Source organism: Oculina patagonica, chromosome 2, assembly GCF_052425735.1.
Source record: "Oculina patagonica isolate OP01 chromosome 2, crgOcupat, whole genome shotgun sequence".
Taxonomy (NCBI): domain Eukaryota; kingdom Metazoa; phylum Cnidaria; class Anthozoa; order Scleractinia; family Oculinidae; genus Oculina; species Oculina patagonica.
In genome coordinates this window covers 36,169,900-36,191,317 of record NC_135759.1, presented here as the reverse complement: position 1 = coordinate 36,191,317, position 21,418 = coordinate 36,169,900, and the positions used below count along the sequence as shown (strand labels likewise).

The following is a 21,418-nucleotide window of genomic DNA, read 5'->3' as shown; positions in this document are numbered from 1 at the left end:
GAAGGCGCAGTGGCCTACTGGATAGTGCTCTAGATTGACAGACCAGCTTCAAGCCCTGCCAGCTTAAAAGCCACTTCGGGCATTATATCTCCCAAACTGTACATGTTCATTTTCAATTGTTTTGTAGCCGTTGTTGTTTTACATTACATGTGCAAGAATACAAAAAATTATCACGTTAAAAGTAATTTTCGATTTTTTACTCCCTTTGTAAAAAACAACAGAGGACCTACTGGAGCTTCAAATAAAAGCTGTACCACAAATAAGTGCCAGGTCCATTTATTATATTTCAAGAATGCAACATTTGCAGTAGAATCCCGATTTCTCGAACCTGGAAACAAAGACTGCTTCAAGAAATCGGGAGGTTCGAGACATCAGGGGTAAAATTACAAAGAAGTACTATCAAAGGGAAATGAAAATAAATATTGGTTTGAGAAATTGGGAGTTTCAAGAAACCAGAGGGTTCCAAAAAATGAAGATTCTACTGTTTTTGGGCCCTGGTGTTCAACAGACAAAAACAAGTCAGTAATTGTAACTGCAGTGTACTAACCTCTTTGTTTTGTGACTTCTCCTCTAGCTGCTTTCTAAGATCATCCTCATTTGCTTTGTAGACTTGTTCAACTTCAGCAAACTCGGCAGCGAGAACCTTTTCCTTTTCCTGAACATGATGCTGCAACTTCAGGACAGTTTGTTTGTGCTGTTCTTCAATTTCTTGAATGTGTTGCAGCAAAGAGGCTTTCTCTTGTTCCAGCTACATGGGCAAGAATAAAGAAAAATATTTAAAGGCAAATGTGAATAAACAAACTTAGTATAACTGACTAACTGAACCTGCTACTTGACTGCATGCACATTTGAAAGATTGTTACCAGGCGCCTCGCAATGACTCACTCCATTTCAGATTTCATAGCAATTTGCTTATAAAGTCAACTCCTCCATTAGACACCTCGCTACACAGTTATTATGGACAGAAATTGAAGTCCTGGCGATTAAGAATTACTGGAAACACTCCTGCTACTACAGACTTTCTCTATTGCAGACACCAAATTGAGGTTCACAACAACAGACATGTTTAGACTCAAACATATACATGTACCTTTTGGTCTGATGCAGTTTGCTTCATTTGCTCTTGCAGGTTTGCCACTGCTGATCGCTCCAATTCTAGAGTTGCTCTGTATATAAAAAAAATTAAATTAATTAAATTACTAAATGTAGTGAGTGACCACTACCTGAAAGTTTAATGTTGTTCACAACACCTACAGAAACAAGAAGACTCTCAGGAGAAACGAGAAACATCTGGAAAGAGATGCGATGTGTCTAAAGAAAAATGAGACATATCTCGAGAGAAACGATATGACTCTTGGGAGCAACAAGACACATCTTGCTCAAGGTAAAAGGAGACACATCTTGAGAGAACAAGACAACTCAAGTCTCAAGAAAAATGAGACACAACTTGAGAGAAATGATAGGACCCTTGAGACCAACAAGACATGTCTTGTGGAAAATATAAATGGGATGAATCTCAAGAGAACCAAGATGAGTATTGAGAGAAAAGAGAAGAGTCTTGCGAGAAACAAGATAATTATGTCTAAAAAAAATGGTGGTAACTTACTTTGGCCAATAATGTAAGTGTTTAACGTGGTGAAAGGGGCATAACATGTACCTGAGTGTTTCATTTTCTTCCTGAAGAGCTTCCACATGCATCATTAAAGACTCCTCCGCCATGTGTTTAGCATGCTCTGCATCTTCATCTGAACTGATTTCCTCTGTCTTTTTTTGTTGACGTTCTTTTTCTGCTTCCAGCATTTCCTCCAGTTCTTCCACCTTGCTTTGCAAAGAGTCACGTTCCTAGAGGAAACAAAAGTATTGTATCAGTGACGATTTGACTGGGTTCTTTTGCAATCATTCATAAAGCGATCAGAATGTCAGTGTCAGTGATTAACTACATGACTGTATGGTTTTTGTAGCATGTAGTTACTATGTGTAGGAGTATTGGTACCCCCTCTAGTGCTACACTGATGTATATGTACTCCATAGCAGGTTTACCCCAGAAGGGTGATCTGATATAGAGGGGGTGGGTTCAAATTTCATCATAGTCAAGGGTTTTCTTTGTCTGGGTAGGTTTAGTTTTCTATTTCCTTTCCAGGGGCAGTAGCCCCTGAGCATTCTATAGGCAGTAAAATACTTTCTAGAACCTTCACATATACAATTTACATGGGTGGGGTTAAGTTTACATGGGTAGTACATGGCCTACTCACTCCGTATCGTAATGTACATGTATACTGTAACAGCATTTTGGTTATGTGTAGGGCGATGTGAAAAGTGAGAAATTGAAAGTGTCTTTCTCCAAAACAAAACATAATCAGCTAAGCCATGTTCAAACTGACCACTTAATAGAGAAACCAGTGCACTATATAAAGACAAAACAACAACAACAGCATCATCATCATCATCATCATGAATCGATTAACATACCTTAGTGATAAGATCAAGTCTTCTTTCCATGCAGTACCTCTCTTCTTCAAGTATTTTCATAACATTGGTGAAACCAGAGTCTTCTGTGTTGGAGCCCACAATAGTAGACACTGTACCACTGCCTTCTAGCTCTTCTTCAGGTAGATCATCTTCCTCTGTAAAGATAGACACAATACAACACAGTTACAATGTAATTTACAAACTTAAAACTGTACCATTTTAAAGGGTCTCTGTTTCACAGTTTTATTATAATTTATATTTTTATAGGCTTGTGGTTCAGGCATACAATCACAGAGATCAGGGTTTTCGCTAAGGGCTGGCTGCCGGCTCATTTCACCAGCTGAAAGAGAACTTAAATCCGGCTAAAATTTCACATGAAAACAAAGACTACGGGTAAACTTTAAGGGCTGCCAAGGCCAGAAACGCCAGCTGGGCTTGTCGGTGAGCCGGCTTAGCATTTTCTTAGCTACATCCCTGAGAGATGCCAACCTTGCAAGACCTGACATCTGGGAATCTGGGCATGACTTTGTGGAAGCAGTAGCAATTTTACCCATATTTGGAATATTTGTTGACCCCTGCCTTAAAAACTTACATGTAACTAGAACCCTGCACAAAGAGTACATGTACATGTACTGTGCAACTATTGCTAAGGCACTTGTAAAAAAACAATGTACACATGTACATGTATGATAAACAGAGCAATAAATAAGAGGGTTTACATGTGTACCTTGATCTAAAGAAGCCTTCTTTTCAGCAGCAGCCAGTTTGCCTTTCTTATCAGTTGACCTAACGAATTCTTCAAGTGCTTGCTCTAGTTCCAGTCGTTTGGTTTCTGCTCCTTCTCTGTCTTCTTCAATTTGTGCTATTTTCATCTGTAGCGCCAACTTTTCCTCTCTTTCACGCAGCAGATGCAATTCAACCTGAATCATAAATAATACATGTAGAACCTTTAAGTCAACACTATTCAGTTATAACATTATAATGTACTATATACATGTACTGCTGTAAATACACAAAGTACCGAGTTGACACAAACTACATGTAATGTTGCAAGGGACTGGGGAATGAAATACCCCGGTAAACAATTAGATGGCGAGCTCAAGTTTTTTATCGGTTGATAGTTGGTGAGGGGCAAAGCTCCAAGCCAACTATTAAAGTTGCTAGAAACCAAGAGCAAGCCGTCTAATTGTTTTAGCATAAGCCACTGACCGATCTATTTAGCACAGAATATTGCTAGAATTGATTTATTGAAGGTTTTGTTTGATAAAAATCAGCAAAAGCTGAGCATGCGCTCAGAGAGCCGTCTATCGATCAATTGACGGCACCTGTGTAGCCAATCACATTGCACAAATTACCTACAATGTAACAGACAGTAAGTGGGTTATGCTAACAGTTTTACTACTAAAACAAAGTCATGACAAGTACCTCCTGCATATCTTTGGAAAGTTTTTCCTTTTCATTCTGAAGGCTCGTCAACTTAGCCTTTGCTTGAAGTTTTAACTTTCCCATCCTGGCATTTAAATCTCGTAACTCTTTTTCTTTTGCCTCAACTTCAGCTTTTGCTGAGGCAAGTTCCTCGGCGATTTTGTTGTTCTGGTCAAGCGAACTTTGCAGTTGAACATGCAGAGCTTTTTCGCTATCTTTAAAAGCCTCCTTTTCATCTCTGAACTGTTGTTCCTTCTCTGCATCAAGAAGCAAGAGCCGTTCATTAACATTTTCCTTGGACTCAAGCCCTGCAAGACTTTCTTTCAAAGAAGCAATAGTTTTCTCCAAGTCATCATTCACTTTGGTTTGTGATGCAAGCTTCATCTCTTTTTCACTGAGTTCACTTTCATGTTTCTCTTTAATCTCCTCAAGTTCCTGATCCTTGGCATGAATTGTGTCTTGTAACGCCTTCACTTCTGCTGTTTTATCTTCAACTACCTTTTCCAGTGATTCAATGTGAGTTTGTTTGTCTGCAGTATCCTTTTCAAGTGCACTTATTCTATGAGAGTTGTTGTTGATCATCTCTTCACGTTCTTTTATCTTTTCTTCAAGTAGAGCCACTACTTTGTCGCTGTGAGAGGTTGGCGAGGTCCCCTCACTGCTCAAGTTTTTTTCTTGCATGGCTCTTTTGAATACTTGAATGGCTTCATCTTTAGACTGGGAATATAGAAATAGAAAAAAGCATATGGCATCAGCAACATAAATAATTAATTTTATTAAGCTTCAATACAAACAATTTTTGCTAACTTTCTCAGGGGAAGTATGAGAAAACATGAAGGGCAACTCAGTTGAACAGTTAAACATGTATGCATCAAATTTCTTGTTTTGTTTTCTTTGTAATGTGTATCTAAGCGTGAACACATGCGGCCCAAACGTTTGGTCATCAAACGTTTGAAGTTTGGCAGACCGTAACAGAAACTTTCAAGACAAAAGTTCAACGCATTCTGGTTTCGAAATAGTGGAAAGATTGGATATAGAGACTTCTTCTGGAAAAAACTGTGTTGATATGCATTTGCAGGTTTTGCTTGAATCACTTCTAGTGTAAAGTTTCTCCTGTACTCAGTGTTTATGGTGAGCATTTTGAGTGCAAAAGTTTGATTATGCCACAGGCCCTGTTGTTAAACATAAAAAAAATCCAGTGATTATAACTACTAACCTCTATAATTTGTGTCTTCTCCTCAAGCCGCTCTCTAAGATCATGCTCAGTTGCTTTGTAGACTTGTTCAGCTTCAGCAAACTCGGCAGCGAGAACCTTTTCCTTTTCCTGGACATGATGCTGCAGCCTTAGGACAGTTTGTTTGTGCTGTTCTTCAATTTCTTGAATGTGTTGCAACAAAGAAGCTTTCTCTTGTTCCAGCTACATGAACAAGCATTGAAAACACGTTATAGAAACACTTTTAAATCCAGTACAACACACATGCCATGTCCATTTGCAGTACATGACCAAACTTTAGGTGCTGTGGACAAGCATGAATGGTTGGCTGTTTTAACCTATCTTGTCATGAGATAAAATTATCTGACAGATAACACAGTAACACAGTGTGTTACGTATGTATGCGTGTAAATAAACATGATGGATCAAAATCTACCAATCACAGCCCACTAGCATGACCTTCGGAACTTGCAGCTATTTGCAAGAAACAAACACCAGTATGCATTGGTTTGAATTGGCTCATTTCAAACAGCACAAAGATGGATGTTGAAAGAAAGCTGCTATGCACGTAATACTGAAAGCAGATGTAAATGCCATCTTACCTTTTCGGCAGCAGCAATCATTTCACTCTTGGCCTCCAATTCCTTTTTGAGTGCACGGACTTCATTCTTAGCTGACTGAGTTTCATCCACAGATTTCTCAAGCCTACCATTCATTGCTTCCAGTTGTTCTCTTAACGTGGCAACAAGCTCATCAGCACCACTGTCAAGATTCTTCATGGCTTTGAGTTGATCAATAACCTGATCACGGCTATCTATGAGCCTTTTCTGAGCATCAAGTCGATCCATCAGTCCTTCAATGGTCTTGTTTCGATCTTCCAGCAATTGTTTGCATTCCTCAAGTTTCAGTTGGAAACCTTCGGCAGTTCTGATTTTGACGGCCAATTCACTCATAACCTTCTCTTCATTATCCCTTCCCTGCTGTTCAAGCTGTCTGACCATTTTCTCACTCTCATCCAGACGCTGCTGTAAGGTTTGAATGGTGCTGTCTTTTTTGGCAAGCAATGCTTGAATCTGTTGGATGTTGCTCCTTTGGGCTGGATTTTCCTATAAAAGGAATTGTATTAGTACAAAGCTGTGTTCTTAGAAGGGTGCTGGGTGGTCAAAGACTCTTATGTGAGAAATGTTGGGTGCCCAGTGGCCTTTTTTAAGGCCCGAAAAATTTCCAGCTCACCTGGAAAGCCATCGCAAAATCTCAAACCCTATTTATTATATAATATTTTTAATATGGAAAGAGGTTCCCTTTCATACAAAGTTTTAGGCTTAGTCCTCAGGTGGTTATTATCCCTGGATACATAATTTATGTTCTTTCTGTAGTCCACAGGGAAAGGGTTTTCAGACTGTATCTTCTCCTTTCATGGAAATACATGAACTCTTCTATTTAAGAGAAACTGAGGATGAAATAGTAAAATTTAATTACCTTATTCTCACTTAATTTCGCGAGTACTAAATTTTGCGATTTTAAAATCGCGAAAAATAATTTAATACTCGCGAAATATAGGACACGCGAAGTTTAAAATCCCGAAATTTAATATCGTACTGATAATATAAAAAAATAATGAAACTCGATGTGTTTTATCATAGTTATTCTAACATGTCTGAGCTTCATGTTTAGGAGTTTTTTGTTTAATTTTGTCCATTAGTTATCTCCCACTCTATCGGTCGCACTGTTCGAACTGTTCTCTGCCGCCAAGTTCCTCAAAATCTCGCTTTTGCAGTCGTAGATGAACCTATTAGGGATTTAGACTGTTGAATACCTTATGTTTTGTCATATATGTGTATATTGTTTTGTTTGCTGTTTTTACGATGACTTTCATATTAATTATTGTGTTACAGTTTCGAGGTAAAAGCTTCATACTGAAGAAGAGATAAAAATCACGAAATTTAGTACACTCCAATTGTACCTTACTCTCAAAATCGCGAAATTAAGTGCTCGCAAAATATGGCTCTTGAGTTTTCGCGAAATTAAGCACTCACGAAATTTAGTGAGAATAAGGTAGTACAGATGTAGCTTACGGGATCTTGGATCTCTGCAAAGAGTTCAGTACTCTCTAATGATGCTCCTGCTCTGACATTCTCTCTGAGCTGCACAAGTTCCTCCTAGAAAATAAATGAATTGTTTAGAAACAGATCAGTGTATAGCCATGACTATAAAGTTAACATTAAGTTAGTGTAAGTACTGAGGCCTTCCAAGGGGTTTTAGCGATAGGTGACATTGCTCCAAAATAGCTGAAACTGTAGCGACAATCTTGTTCCAGAGCACCAACAGCCGGCAGAAACTAACATTATTTCACTTACCAAATAGGGACAGGTGGGTTGTAAATGAGCAACAATGCGACATCAGAAACCCCCTTGGAAGGCCTCAGGACATTGGGTTGCAGTACTGCAGAGTGTATGTTAAATTTTGACCCACATGCAGTTGTAATGAATCATGAATCCCTATCTTTTATTCTATCTAGCTTCCTGATAAATTTTCATGGCAGTACAGTAGTGGTTCTTTCTTTGATATAAATTATCCAGAAGGTGTGATCAGAAGTCACACCAGAAAAAAAAATTTGTTGATTATGCAAAGCAGACTTAAGAAGTGCAATTTGTGTCCATTGCATACTATTATCTTCGCCATAAACCTCTTGTTACACCGTTAAACAATAATCTAGTCGAGGTAATACTTTAACTTATCTCCTTTTCACAACACTACTGTATTACAATTGACACCTTTTTAATCCCATTACACCAAACTATAAACTACAAGAAATAAACAGTCGGTTTCACAGTCATGTAAATTCGAGAATTAAATTATTTTTTTCTTGTGGTTCAAGAGAAAAGGATAACATAAATTAATCACCGATTGCAAGAAAAAACCATCACCTACATGAATTTTTTTACCTACACAATGTGAAAATATATATCCTGGTCTACGGACCAATATTTTGTGCGGAACTTAACAAAGAACTCAGCATGTAAACACAAAATTATAAAATACAACACCTCCTTCTGTCGCAACAACTTCTGGAATTCGCGGTTGATTTCTTCGTTCCTTTTCTCAGATTGACTTAACGCTGTCCTTAGCTCTTTGATAAAATCATCCTTTAAAAGAAAGAATTAAACATGAGAAGGAACGACACTTTGAAAGAAACGATCTCAACCGAATGAATGAATTTCAACCTTGCTCTGCGACGGACTTCCTGTCGATGCTTCCAAATCTTCGCCTGGATCTTCGCCTAAAGACTCTTCCAGTTTGTCCTGCACGGCTTGGGCCATGGAGGATAGTCTCCCCCACATCTTGGAGGGACTTACCTGTTCCTAAAACGAACAGTAAGCTGTATATGTGGAATGGAATGGATTAGTCCCGATCAGCTGGATTTCATGTTGTTTGACTGCTTCGGACTCCACACTACACGTCAGCCGCAGGCGTGGCTGCTAAGTTCTGTCCCAGACCCTTACGAGCGAAGAACTTTGTCACCGTTCAAAAACCCTCCTGGCCCTCCGTAGCATTTATAGACCTTCATAGCCTTCTTTTAACCATTAGTTCATGGGACCGAGTAAAAATCTGCTCAAAAGTGAACACTACTGTGCGATTGGGCCCTTACTATCCCACTTTTACTGTGCTTGTTCCACGACTTCCACGCTTTTCAAGATGAATACGCAAAAGTCGAAAACTAGTGGCCGATTTCTATCTCAAAAATTGACTTGAACAGTTGAAACATACCCTGCGAGTAGAGCCTTCTTCGATCTTCCTAGAAAAATTGGGAAGACTCTGTTCTTCTATCGAAGGAGACTCTACTCTCAGGGTAGTTGAAACAGAGCATGCGCTAAAGAATTCCAATGACAAACTTGTCTTTGTGACGTCAAGTTTGTCAGTGCATGAAACCGCGTTGGCCAGATCCGCCGGTACATGTGTTTTTCAAACCTTGGAATCTCACTCGCTCCAGGAAAAAAGACAAGAAGCCTAAGTATTGCCATAGTTAGTAACTAACTATGGTATTGCCAATCATTCGACTGAAAAAGAATGTTTTTTTCCTTTACAGCAAGGCATGAGTGAGAACAGTTCAAAACGTGAACTAAAACGCGCTATTTAATGACTTAGATCCTAGCTCTCCTCTGGGAGAATAGGGCCATACGCGCTATTTAATAGTCTATAAATATTTCTGCCGAAGTAACACCTACTTTTTATGTTATATAACCTAGACTGTTAAAAAGCTAGTTAAAAAGTTTCTCCTTATTGATCCCATGATCTTCGATCAGCAGAAGTTTAGCTTTTTACAAGCACACAGATGATTTTTGATGCGATTTTCGTCACACTTTCCAATGTCTTCCAATGCATCTTTGTCATCTTTCGTCACACCATAGTTAGTAGAGGGGACCACCAGTCTCCTCTACTAACTATGGTCACACTACAGCTCACAATGAAAACCGCAAGTGTAAAATTGCAGCGGTTTTTCTGCCGCGATATCGCAAAGTGATCCAGAGTTTTTGAAAAGGCTGGAAACCGCTGCGAGATGCCCGAGATCGCAGCTACAAAATCACCGTTAGTTCACATTTGCGACTCTCGTGCGATTTTCATCAACAGCTCGAGCGCAACAAAAGTTGCACTGGAGAGCGCGACAAAATTCGCACCAGAAATTGCCTGTGTAAGTAAACGGGCCTTGTTTTCCATTCAATACTCCGAACAGCTGCCATGTATTAAACAAGCGATGTCCTAGTGATACAGGAAAGGCACACAGAGCGAGGGTACAGATGGCTGATAAAGAAAGGATACAGAGGGGTACAGGAAGGGTAAAGAGCAAGTAGAGAAAGGATATATAGGGGGTATAGAAAAATTACAGGGACAAACTTTGCTCGTGAAACTATGAGACGGTGATGGCCCACCACAATTTCATTGTTTCACGAACAAAATTTGTCCACCACGGTGGTGAAGGAGGGGGAAACAGTATAATCGTGGTGCGCGTGGTGGTAAACAATAGATTTGTGGCGGTTGTAGTGTAGGGAAACAAACCATACTGAACAGATCTCTTGACTGGCGAGTCAGTGTTGAGGGGTTTGCGAGAGAAACAAGACAAGTTTGTGAAACACTGCAGCTTCAACGGAAACTGAACAAGTTTCAAGAACCAGAGATCAAAACAAGAGACAAGAATATCGCACACGTATAATTTGGCACCCTTTATTTATAAATATAAACACAGTTACCGTTCATTTCCTAGCCTCGTTTCTATTGCAACATCAATCGCAGCTTGAAACGCAGTGTGCTTCATAGCTGACATTTTGAGAGTTCACCTCAGTTGCATAAAAGTTAAAACACCCAGACGACGTCTCATCGTTTTAAGCAAGAGTAAAATTATCATTTCTGATTTTGCGTTTTGCTAAATACAAACACTGAGACGGAGGGGCTCGTTTCATTAACTAAATATTAAGTATGTGAGAAACCATTCAATTTACAGCTTGCAAATAAATAATCATTTCTGTGGACAGAAGAGAATGAACAACTTCGGATAGTTACATGTGTCCAGTGACTTTATTTGAGTTAAAGTTGATTGTTCACAGCTTGTCGGGGGAGGGGCAGCTAGTCGGGACAACGGGATTTTCACGTGTTGTAAACTTTCCCGCGAAAATCCCGTAGTCCCGACTACCTGCCCGTGGGTTTCCGAGGAGGGGAAAGCCTCATATTCAGGAGATATGCAACTGGTAAAGTGGTAAAATGCATTCGCTATTAAAGTTTCGTCTGGCGCCGCGTCAATCTAGATCTGGTGAATTAAATTAAAAACATTTATCACGTTGTCACTTTTTATTTAACGGGAAAACACATAGCTTCGCGACTTTCCGATACTTTCTGCTGCAAAATGCATGAAAACCTTTAAAATCAAACAAAAACCTGCCTTTTCTTGAAGGTAAGTACATCTCGTGTGTGTTCGCACGCTTCTAGCTCGTTAGCACTATTTTTGCATACAAATTCTGGAAAAACGACGTTTTTTTTTAATATGACCATAGAGCGACCCTAAAAATCACATCATCGCTGACAAGAATTTGTAAACGCAAACCAAGTGACAATTATTTTTTCAGATCACTAAGAATCGAACAGCTTTTAAAACAAATCTCTACCGGCAGTTTTGCCACTCTAGTGCTTTTGACAGTAGTGTAGATTGTTTTGTCCTTAATTTATTTCTAATCGGTAGTCTTGTTTCCGTTTATTTCAAAAGTGAAAAGTAAGAATATAAAGCAACTTTGGATATTTACAGATGTTTGTAGAGCTAGTACGAACTAGTTGGAGACATAGAAGTATGCATCTCCAACGATTCCAGTGATTTCACTTGAGTTAAAGTTGACTGAGACGCTACGAAATCCTAGTCTGTTCACCGCAATGAAGGTCGCAGTTATCTCGGTCTTTTTGTTAGCACGTACTGGGCCCCTAAAATATCAAGAAATAAAAACAGAAAAGACGCTAATTCTAAAAATTATAAAGGGACAGTCCCAGGGGTGGCATATGAAAGGGGCAGGGATGCTCGTCGAAAATTTTGGAAAGAACCCATAAAAGAGAGCAATCTGGGCGGGGTTGAAGCTTTTCTTGACCCCTTAAAGATACCGAAATATTAAATATATAATTTTTTTGTATATTTCTTCGTGTGCAACCCTAAGCGAGATCTTGATGGCTAAAATTATTAGCGTTTTTTCCGGAACACCCTAAGTGTGACCAAAATCCGAAATTTACACCCCTAAGCGAGACGACGAGCACCCCCACCCCTTTCATATGTGAGTCCCCCCCCCCCCCGGGACAGCAAGAAAACTCGCAGGTCCGATAAGCGAGCAATTTTGGGGTTCGAGCCGGATGTAGCTAGTGAAGAAAGCTGGCCTGCATGAAAGCTCTATCTTCAAGAAGTCTATAAAGGAAATTCTAGAGATCCACATGCCTGAAAACAAGGATAGCTACTGCTCATGAAAGTAATTCGTCAGTATGCAATCTGTGAATCTCATGGTTTTCATACATTCACTGTCTAGCCATTAGCGGTTGGTCGCTTACCAGAGCTTTTCAACCTTCAGGCTAACACTCTTTTTCAGGCTTACGTACTTTCTTAAGACCTCTTAACCATCTTGAACTCTCTTCTGGATAATCAATTATCCAATTAAATTGTCTAAGTAATGAGGACACTGAAAATAGTTCGTTTGTGATACTCGTCATGTATACTCTTCTCTGGAGCTGTTTTGGTTTGGGGTTTAGAAAACAAAGCTGCCTCAACGATTGAAAACTTATTAAGTAAAAAGAAACCCTGATGGGTTCAGTGTAAGGGAATTAACGATGCGATAAGGGAGATAACAAACCCTTACTTGCAATCAACAACCATTGTTTTCGGCTCCATATTCCGGCTGAACTCAAAGTGGAATTTCCCGTTCGTCAGGTCAATCGGTAACGGGTTTGTTAAGGACACTGACACTGTAACGTCTTTATTTAACTCCAAAGGAGTTGTAAGAACCTGGAAAAAATAATAAAAGCCAACAATATAAAGGGATATGTAGAATATACTCTTCGTGAGAGAGACGTGTTTGTGTATTATGGTCTTTTTTCTCCTGTAATGTTTCAGGACAAGATACTTCAATCCCGTTGAGCCTCTCTCTAGAGGTACTAGCGAAATGATTTAGAAAACTAACAGAATGTAATCGGTAACCTTGATGGACAAGCACCCCACCCAAGTGATCAGAATCTGTATATTCTGTGTCTTCAGTAGTGACTTCGGGTAGCTGTTGTCTTAACCTTTTTCGTAATTTATCTTAATTTTCTTACTTCATTTGCCTTATTAAATCTTTATCAGTCGAAACCATTCTTGGTTATTTTGGTCTTTTATTACTCCTTTGTTGTTTTTCTTTGTTAGAAAACTATTATTTCGAGGTTTCATTCAATTTGAAAGGAATCAGAAAAAATGACTTAATATATCGTGACATTGGTCCTTTAAGTCAAAAATTACAAACAATCTTCGAGTTACTCTAACAGATAACTCTACTAACATTCGTACCGTGACTTTCAACTCTGGCTTCATAAATTCGACCACATCCTGAAGGGCAAAACGCTGATCTGTTTCATCCACTGAACCTCTCATAAATATCTTGATACTGGCGTCTGGTACAGCTGACTTGCCCAGCAATTCACGGGTTAAAATGTCTAGAGTAACACCTTTTTCTACAAAAAATATGGGGAAATATTAGCGTGTTGACAAAAGCAGGAAGGCTTGGACGGGAAAACATTTGGTTCAAGGCCATGGCGTACCAACAACAACAACAACAACTAACAACATTCAGTTAATGACTGATCTTTTCAGTAGTACACTCCCTTTTGAAAAAGAACAGTCTATTTTCGTCCGAGGCTGGACGTTCTTATTTATATGCAAATTAACTGACGACTTGAGCCTGAATGCCGAATGTTCTTAGTTTTGAAATATTTAAAAGCAAAGTGGTTCTACAGTAAATTCACTTTGAAACGATATGTGCATGCATTTGCATGTTCACGTTACTTGCAGGCGTCATAACAGTGTTGTTTCTAGGGTAGTTTTGAATAAAGGTTGATTCATTTTGTACCAAATTTCAGCCTTGGGTACGTTCTGACATGTTATAAATCTTGCCGGCCTTTCACAGCCTTAAAGTTCTTATAAAAAAGCTCTTTATACATAAAAAAACTGAGACTGTATGTTTTGTGACTATTGACACAAATATCTCCGAAGGGGACCAATATAATCGTTGATTGTATAACAGCTTCACAGAATTCGCCGAAATAACCTTCCACGAAAAAAATACCAATGATTTTTTTCTTTCTCATGTCAGTGCTATCTAAAAAGAGTAAGCTTTAACTGAGTAAAACGTAACAATTTCAAATTCATAAATTCACTACTAAGTAGGTGGTCTAAAAACTAGTAATTCCAGTTATCAAAATATCTTCTGTAGTCCTTGTTCCACAATTCCCAAGAGATCAAACAAAGAATACTTCTTTAAACTGCTTCAAACGACACAGTGCAATCATTTACCTTCGCCTGGTTCCAAGACAACAGTGGTTTTTTGTTCTTTTAGAGTTTTGGCTGCTCGTCCAGTGTAATGCACCAAAATGGCTGTAAAATCACTAGTGACTGTTCTTTTTTCGCTTGATTCGTTCTTTACAGTAGCGTTGGCCTTAAACGCTTCTCCAATTTTGACTTCATCAACCACGTCAAGTTTGCAATTGACATCTTTCACGGCAGGGTCGTAGATTTCGAGATCTTTTTTGGAGCTAAATTTGTTTACAAATTCCACCACTCTTCTCTCCGCATCTGAACCTGTGAAGGATTCGTATAAGGTATCTTAAAACAGTAACATTATTCTTCCACCCCCTTCCCCTTCTCTACCCTACAAGTTTAAAGCGCCTAACAACGTTGTATAATTCCAGTGCATGCAACTGGGATTTTGCGGAATCTTCGCAGAAAATATATCCCTTTTGACAAAAGACCAAAATTCTAATATGGCACCGAGGCTTAGGGGGTTAAGGGACTTAAACAAAAAAAAAATATTTATTCATCTTCAAGCTTCGCTAAGACTGTCCCACAAATATTCGGCAGGTGTTCATATTTGGAGCAACCCTACTAGATCCATTACAAGCCACACGAACCTTCTGGATGTTTATAGTGGTTTGTAAGGTCGCTTCTTACTGTTGTCTTCCCAGGCTTTCGAGTACTGATGCATTTCCCAGTTGACTTCTCGTCTATCTGAATTGTTCTCAGCTCGCCGTCGAAGAAGGGAACTTCCCAATAAACTTTGTCGGCATTCACTTCAGCGAAAATGAAGTCCGTATCATAATGGAGGTATACCTCCCCGTTCTTGATGGCATTCACCGAGGCTGGTCCACACTGATATATACCTGAAATAAATAAAGAGCAGTGGTATAGCGAATGGTAGCAAATCGATAAAAATGGTGCCACCATGTGTGGATAAAAATGATATCAACACATGTGTGATATTTTGACCAATCAGCTCGCAGAGTTTGCCATGCTTCAATGCTCAATGAGCCAAAGTTCATCGATATTAAGTCAGCTTAATTAAGTCGAAACATTTCAGAAAATGTTCGGAAACATACGTACGACCTTCGGACAACACTTTGTGAAATTATTCGAAAATCTTCGAAAAATCGTCAAAAACCTCGTTATTAGTAGGTTTATATAATAAACAAAATAACACATGGTTGCTTGGGGATATGAAATTCCTCTTCGACAAATCGATATTCCACGAGTATGCAACAACGTACAGTATGAAAACAGCTTCAAGAGAGATTAAAACAGCGTGAACCCAATAAAACGCCCCTGGAATCGCGAATGATACTCTTCAGCCCAACCAAGGCTTACGTGAATTGTGTAGAACTCAGTAGAACTGAACCCTGGTACAACGAAATGACCTTTACAAATTAGAATAACCGAACATCTATGGATCCCAATATGACGATAAATATCATCACGAACTGGAGTTGAATGCGAATCGGATCAACAGAGCAGAGATAGTTAGACTAAAGGTAGTCTGTCTTTTCTCTAAGGTTCTGACAAGGGCGCGGTTATATCAGGAACGCGAGCTAACTGGTTGAACTGGATAGATCTGACAAGGAGCTTGGGGCGAGACGAGAAAATATCCGATCGCGCGCGCACTCTTGTCCCGCCCCAATATTTCCTTGCGCGTCTTAACCACTCGCCAAGTCTCGCACTCTCGTATATTTTATTATTTACTAAGTTTCGAGAGAAAAACAGACTGCAAGCAGTCTAAGAGTGGTGATCATTCAACAAGTCAGCGCGTGGGATTGGGCGATATTGGGGAATTACGCGTAAAGAAATTATAAAGTGGTGTCTTTGCGCTCGCCGCGAGTATCTTCGACTTACACCTCGTATTTACTTTTTTGACTAAAGAAAGAACATTAAACAGCAGCATTTTTACCTCCACTCTGTTCCTGAGGGGTTCCATCAATAGCTTGCCATCCATCATGTCCATCTGGCAGATCAAGGCGTTTAAACCAGCACTCGTTCCACACGTGATAGTTCCTAAATGGCAATTTAGCGACAGCGTGAGTATTTTAAAACTATCCTCGAACCTTATAGTCAGCCATGTTGTTGACTTATTATTTTAGTCTTGCAAACTGGCGGGTGCCACCATGACCCAATGACTGAGCCAACTATCGCCCCTCTCGTACTTCCCGGTGTTACTCCTCGGTGTTTTAGCCGGGTGGGGTGTGGGCATATGGATTACATTTATTTCTCGGGTTTGCACAGCAAATTTGGCTTTGTAAAATCATCAAGAGAAGTACTGTGAAATTTGAATGTTTACGCGAACGGGGACTTAACAGTAACGGCCTACCAATAAGGGGTAATCTCAATGTTGTCTTATCTTTGTATGGTACAAGCAGAAACTCTCTAAGCGACAGAAAAATCAGGCCGTGAGCTCTAAGAATCGCTGGCGCGCAGAGGGGAAAGAAAACGTACGAGAATTTAAACATGATGTTAGCACGCCGCGGTTTCCTTCTTTCCGCTTTTTTCTCGCTTTCCAAGGTGACAATGCAATGCAATACTTGATTTAGAGTGGTCGGGACACTTAGCTAAAAACTACTTTACAGGTTCGCTACTAAAATAAAAACAATAAAATAGAAAAATAAAAATAAAAAATGCTAAGCTATTATGAAAAATGAATTCGATTTAAAATAGTAATGGTAGTAATATTTGTGTATTTAAGTATAAAAATTTAAAAATTGTAAAAATAGTAAAAAGAAAAGGGAGGCCCTAACATTCTTACCACACTGAATCGTTGTTATAGCTTTTCTCGGCTTTTCCATCCGCGTCAAAGTGGTAATCAATAGTTAAACTTTTCTCTGTGTCGTGTGCTGACTCAAAGTTTGTCACGCTTCTTGTTGGTATTCCTAATGCTCGTAACACTGAAAACGTAACAGATCAATCAAATTATGTCACGCAGCTGTCACACAACCCCGTTACTGGTCGCCTTCCTGCAATCCAAACAACGATAATAAATAAAATTCAAAATATCAAACTGGCTCACGTACAGGAAGTCAGAAGTCCAGAAAACACCCAGCACTGCCCGTATTTTACAGTCTCCTTTGTGTTCCAAAATAGTTCCAGAATCTCAACACTTCCGCTCCAATGCCAGGGAACTTTGCCGTCTGGGAAATCTTCTGCCCAGCGACCTTCCAAGACTCCGCCACGATCTGCAGAGTTGACCTGAGAGGTTGTAGGGAAAATAAGCGAGTAGAAACTTTGTATTTATTAAAGTCAAGCGTGTAAATGGATTCAATGTCAGTGAAGGATAACTCTCATGAACTGTTCAGCCCCCCTCTATCGTCCCCAAAACATATCATGCATGAGTTGAAGAAGACAGGTTTGGGATTTAGGAATTCTGTCTGAGTAAAATGATTGAAATTAAGAGATTTTTCCTATTCTACCAAAGTCACCAAAGTGCTAAACGCGATTGTAAAACAAGAAGCATAATCAAGCTTAAAACCGCGCAGGCAGTTTAACTTAACTTAACGGCTTCAAAGGCATGGTGTGATACAGTTAAATCTTGAAGGTTTGCGCGAGTCGCAACATGCTGTACCGAGTGATGACAGCCGGAATTGCACCCTCTAGCTTCTGTAATTCTACATAAGGGAGGATGGAAGCACTTACCATAGATGTCATGGTTCGAACCACATGGATTACATTAGACATCGACTTAGGGCTGAGTTCTGCTTTTTTCAGCAACCACAGAGCGGATTTTAAGACCACATCATCAAACTGAATATAAAGGAAAATTAAAATACGTTCCATATCAAAAGCAAACGAAAGTTATGAAACATGGCAGCTGACTTGTCCCCAGTAGACTCTTATGCGAAAATCGCAAGGCGATTCCATGATTCCCTCCGTGTTCAACAGTCGACTCAAGACGGGCTCAAAAGACGACTGGGGACGAGTCAGACATGGTAGGCCACGAATCGAATTATTGATATCTATACTTGCCGGCCACCCCCCTGGCCGGCCTCGTCACTCAATAAGCACCTTCGTTTTTTGTTCTTGTACTCTCATTTACGTCACAACGACGTTATTTCACTTTCGAGATGACACCAACCAAGCTGAGGGGCTGCCAATTCATAGCTATTCTTTACTGTTTACCAAATCGAAGAGGGCTTTCCATGTGCTAACTGTCCTGGGAGACGCTCTTAAAATATGCATATACAAGCCAAATATCAAGAATAATTCAATTCCCAAGAAGACTAAGGCGTCAAACGAGGACACATCTGCTGCGGACACAATGTTGCTCATAATGCATCTTGGTGGTTCTTGGTGGACAATTACGAGCGGGACGCAAAGAAATGTTTTGTGCCCTATTTTGTGACCTCTCATCGGCAAACCCATGGCAAATGGAATCGAGCAAGGTCGCAACCCAGTAAACTCAAATGTTGTTTTTCTTTTTCACAATTTAGTTCACCATAATCACGAAGAACGGTAAACCGAGTAACTAAACCGAATGATAAAAAAATTGAAAAATCAACGTATATTCCCCCTCCCGAATTCATAGGTCATACCCAGGGGGGGGGGGGGAAGCAACTTCCCATACATTCTCTTATATGAAATCTGAGCGATGCTCTCACAACTTGCAAAGCAATCATCGGGGCGGTAGTCAGCGGATGTCTCTAAGGCGCATGAGCAGCTCCTTTCTTTGTGAACTTGCCAAAACAAAAACAACATGGGACCAGTGAGAGAGTTCGATTTTTTTATATATGTAGTAATAAAAAAGAATTTCTAAGTTTTGTCTTTAAAGCAGCTAAAATTTCTCCGGAAAGGTTCTTGGTGTCAATATGTGGTGTTTGTTATGAAATAAAACCATCACGGGAATGGTAATGAAAACGTGTCGATCGAATATTCCCGCGCTGGTCGGAGCTATTGTTCTTGCTCTATTGTTTGAGGTTGTTTGTTGACTTGGTCTTTCTTTGTTTTACTTCATTTACAATCCCCATGTGGGCCAGTTGAAAATCGTGGTACAAACATGTCAAACATTTGCATTTCAGCACTGAAAAGTAGCACGGCATGCACACAAAATTCTGCGTTCTTAAAACTACACGACGATGACGAAATTTTCGGATTTAAACACGCTGCTTTTAGATTTTTAGTTAAGAGAATTGAACCCCTTTATAATAAGTGATTCCACGACAGCAGCTTCCATTTCGCGGGAAAAGATTGCCTGTTGCATTATCGTCCAAAAACCGCTGACTACATCGTGAATTGATCGCTTTGCAAGTTGTGAGAGCATCGCTACTCGGTCCCAGACCTCGTTTCTTCCCCCCCCCCCCCTGGTCATACCTGTCCAAAGTTCCAGGGTATTTTTGAAAATCTTCTCCAGCTACCCCTCCAAATATGACCAGCTTCCTTTAGCACGTATTCGTCAACATCCAGATCAAGGTCTTCATTGTTTTCCATGAACACCACATCATCTGTGAAGAGTGAACACAGACACTATAGTATATAATATGTAGTTAAGTTTATATAATATGTAGTAAACTACTTATGGCCACCAGTAAACTATGATAACCTCGTTAAATGAAGGCGTATTATTATTACTATTACGTACTTGCTGGCTTGACCAATTGCGACCAATTGGTCATAGCATAGAAAGCTACGTAATTTTCTAGCTATTCTTGGACGCTATGGATTTTGCCGATCCTCTTTGTTTTTATGCTTTGTACCTTTTTAAAATTTTATTAAGAATTGTCAACTTGAAGTTAATAAATTAAGAGTTTGAAAAGTTGTCCTTGATTTTTTTTTCGCGGATCGTTTCAGGAAATTATGCTTATACACCATAACGTGAGACTTTAATTGCACTATTTGCACAATCCCATTTCTCTACGTGTAAATTACGATTTCAATCGATGAATTAAACTTGTTTTTACGTATGCATTTATTATTTTGCAGTTTTTGATATTCATCTATGAAAATTATACTAAAACAATTATTCGCCTCAGGCTCAGTGATTATATAGTTAAATAATAACTTCGCCTTCGGCGAATAATTGTTAATTATTTTTATGTGAAGGTACTGTCATATACTATCTGCCCACATTGTATTGACCTCAGAGGACGCCTGGACCGAGTCGTTGTTCGCGTGGCAGACATGTTTTTGTCGTATTTGTGATGCAAAATACAATTCCTTCTATCTCTCTTATACCAAAAATAGACGACGTGGCCGTTGCTTGTGCCTCTAACCTTAAATTGAATCATTACAGTAGACTTGTACTAATAAAAGCATAAGACTTTTCAATTTGCTTGGTCAATGACAACATTTTTAATAGTTTCAATTCTCATAATGTTTAGTAATACGGACTTTATGGAAAAAATTACCTTGACACCACGCATTAAACAAGATACAAATCTGTTCTTCGTGTTTGTGTCGATGCAGAGATTGTTCTCCAGTGGAGTCCTTAGACTTGGTCTCCACCATCACATCATAATAGCCAATCGCAGCTTGACTTGAAGACATGACTGACAGGCGAACTGTATTTCCATTGGCTTCTTTGACCTGCCATCCCCATTTCGAAAGGATGAGTGTATCTTGTTTTTGGACTCGCACAATACCACCGCGTTTGCTTTGCTGAGGATTCTTACCTACACAGAAGTAATTAAAAACATGTATATACCGTAGAATTCCGGTTATAAGCCCTGGGCTTATACAACTTCATAAGGGGTTTTGGGTGGGCTTATAAACGGAGGGGCTTATATCCGGGAGGGCTTATAAGCGGAATGAAAAAAATGTTTCGAAACGAGCCACGGGAGTGTTGATCGAAATACGTTTTTAAGTTAAAAACGCGTAATAAAGCAACATTTAGCCCTGTTCAGTACTGTCATCCGGTAGAGGGGGGCTTATATCCGGGGGGGCTTATAATCGGATGTATTTTTTTGTTTCCAAGTAGATGGGCCTATAACCGGGGGGGCTTATAAACGGGGGGGCTTATAACCGGAATTCTACGGTATTTACTCAAAAAATGACTTAACACCATAGGCAACAGGAAATAATTAAGGATTAACTAAAAATACGTTACCGGTGACGAACTGCAACGTAATGACATCGGTCTGTGAATTGTAGTCTCTGTTAAACGTCACAGTGACGTCAAAAGACTGCCCCCTCCTGAGTATCAATTGATCAATCTCGTATTCATCAGTTTTATGAGCTTCTCTGTTTTCTTCTTTATGTAAATTCACTTTTTGCGCCTCCAACTGACCAGCTGAAATGCA

The 21,418-nt window shown here is 39.5% G+C and overlaps 1 protein-coding gene and 1 pseudogene across 2 annotated transcripts in view; both read right to left on the bottom strand.

Moving 5' to 3' along the window:
• The window catches only part of LOC144644491 (uncharacterized), a 34,227-nt pseudogene extending 25,676 nt beyond the window's left edge, over nt 1–8,551 (bottom strand). Inside the window, exons 1-11 of the transcript XR_013569125.1 lie at nt 8,332–8,551; nt 8,155–8,253; nt 7,183–7,266; nt 5,710–6,213; nt 5,111–5,311; nt 3,895–4,611; nt 3,197–3,389; nt 2,470–2,624; nt 1,658–1,842; nt 1,091–1,166; nt 548–748 (exon numbers count right to left, since the gene is read on the bottom strand). The product of XR_013569125.1 is annotated as an uncharacterized LOC144644491 (transcript). The remainder of the gene's footprint in view (nt 1–547; nt 749–1,090; nt 1,167–1,657; nt 1,843–2,469; nt 2,625–3,196; nt 3,390–3,894; nt 4,612–5,110; nt 5,312–5,709; nt 6,214–7,182; nt 7,267–8,154; nt 8,254–8,331) is intronic.
• A 1,764-nt stretch (nt 8,552–10,315) lies between these two features.
• LOC144644489 (protein-glutamine gamma-glutamyltransferase K-like) lies at nt 10,316–21,418 on the bottom strand (the record flags this gene model as incomplete). Its single annotated transcript, XM_078503980.1, has 12 exons — nt 10,316–11,569; nt 12,484–12,629; nt 13,167–13,330; nt 14,169–14,453; nt 14,783–15,031; nt 16,090–16,193; nt 16,939–17,077; nt 17,204–17,378; nt 17,823–17,930; nt 19,494–19,624; nt 20,528–20,791; nt 21,226–21,418. Coding segments are annotated over 12 exons (2,106 nt in total), but the record flags the coding sequence as incomplete, so codon positions are not given.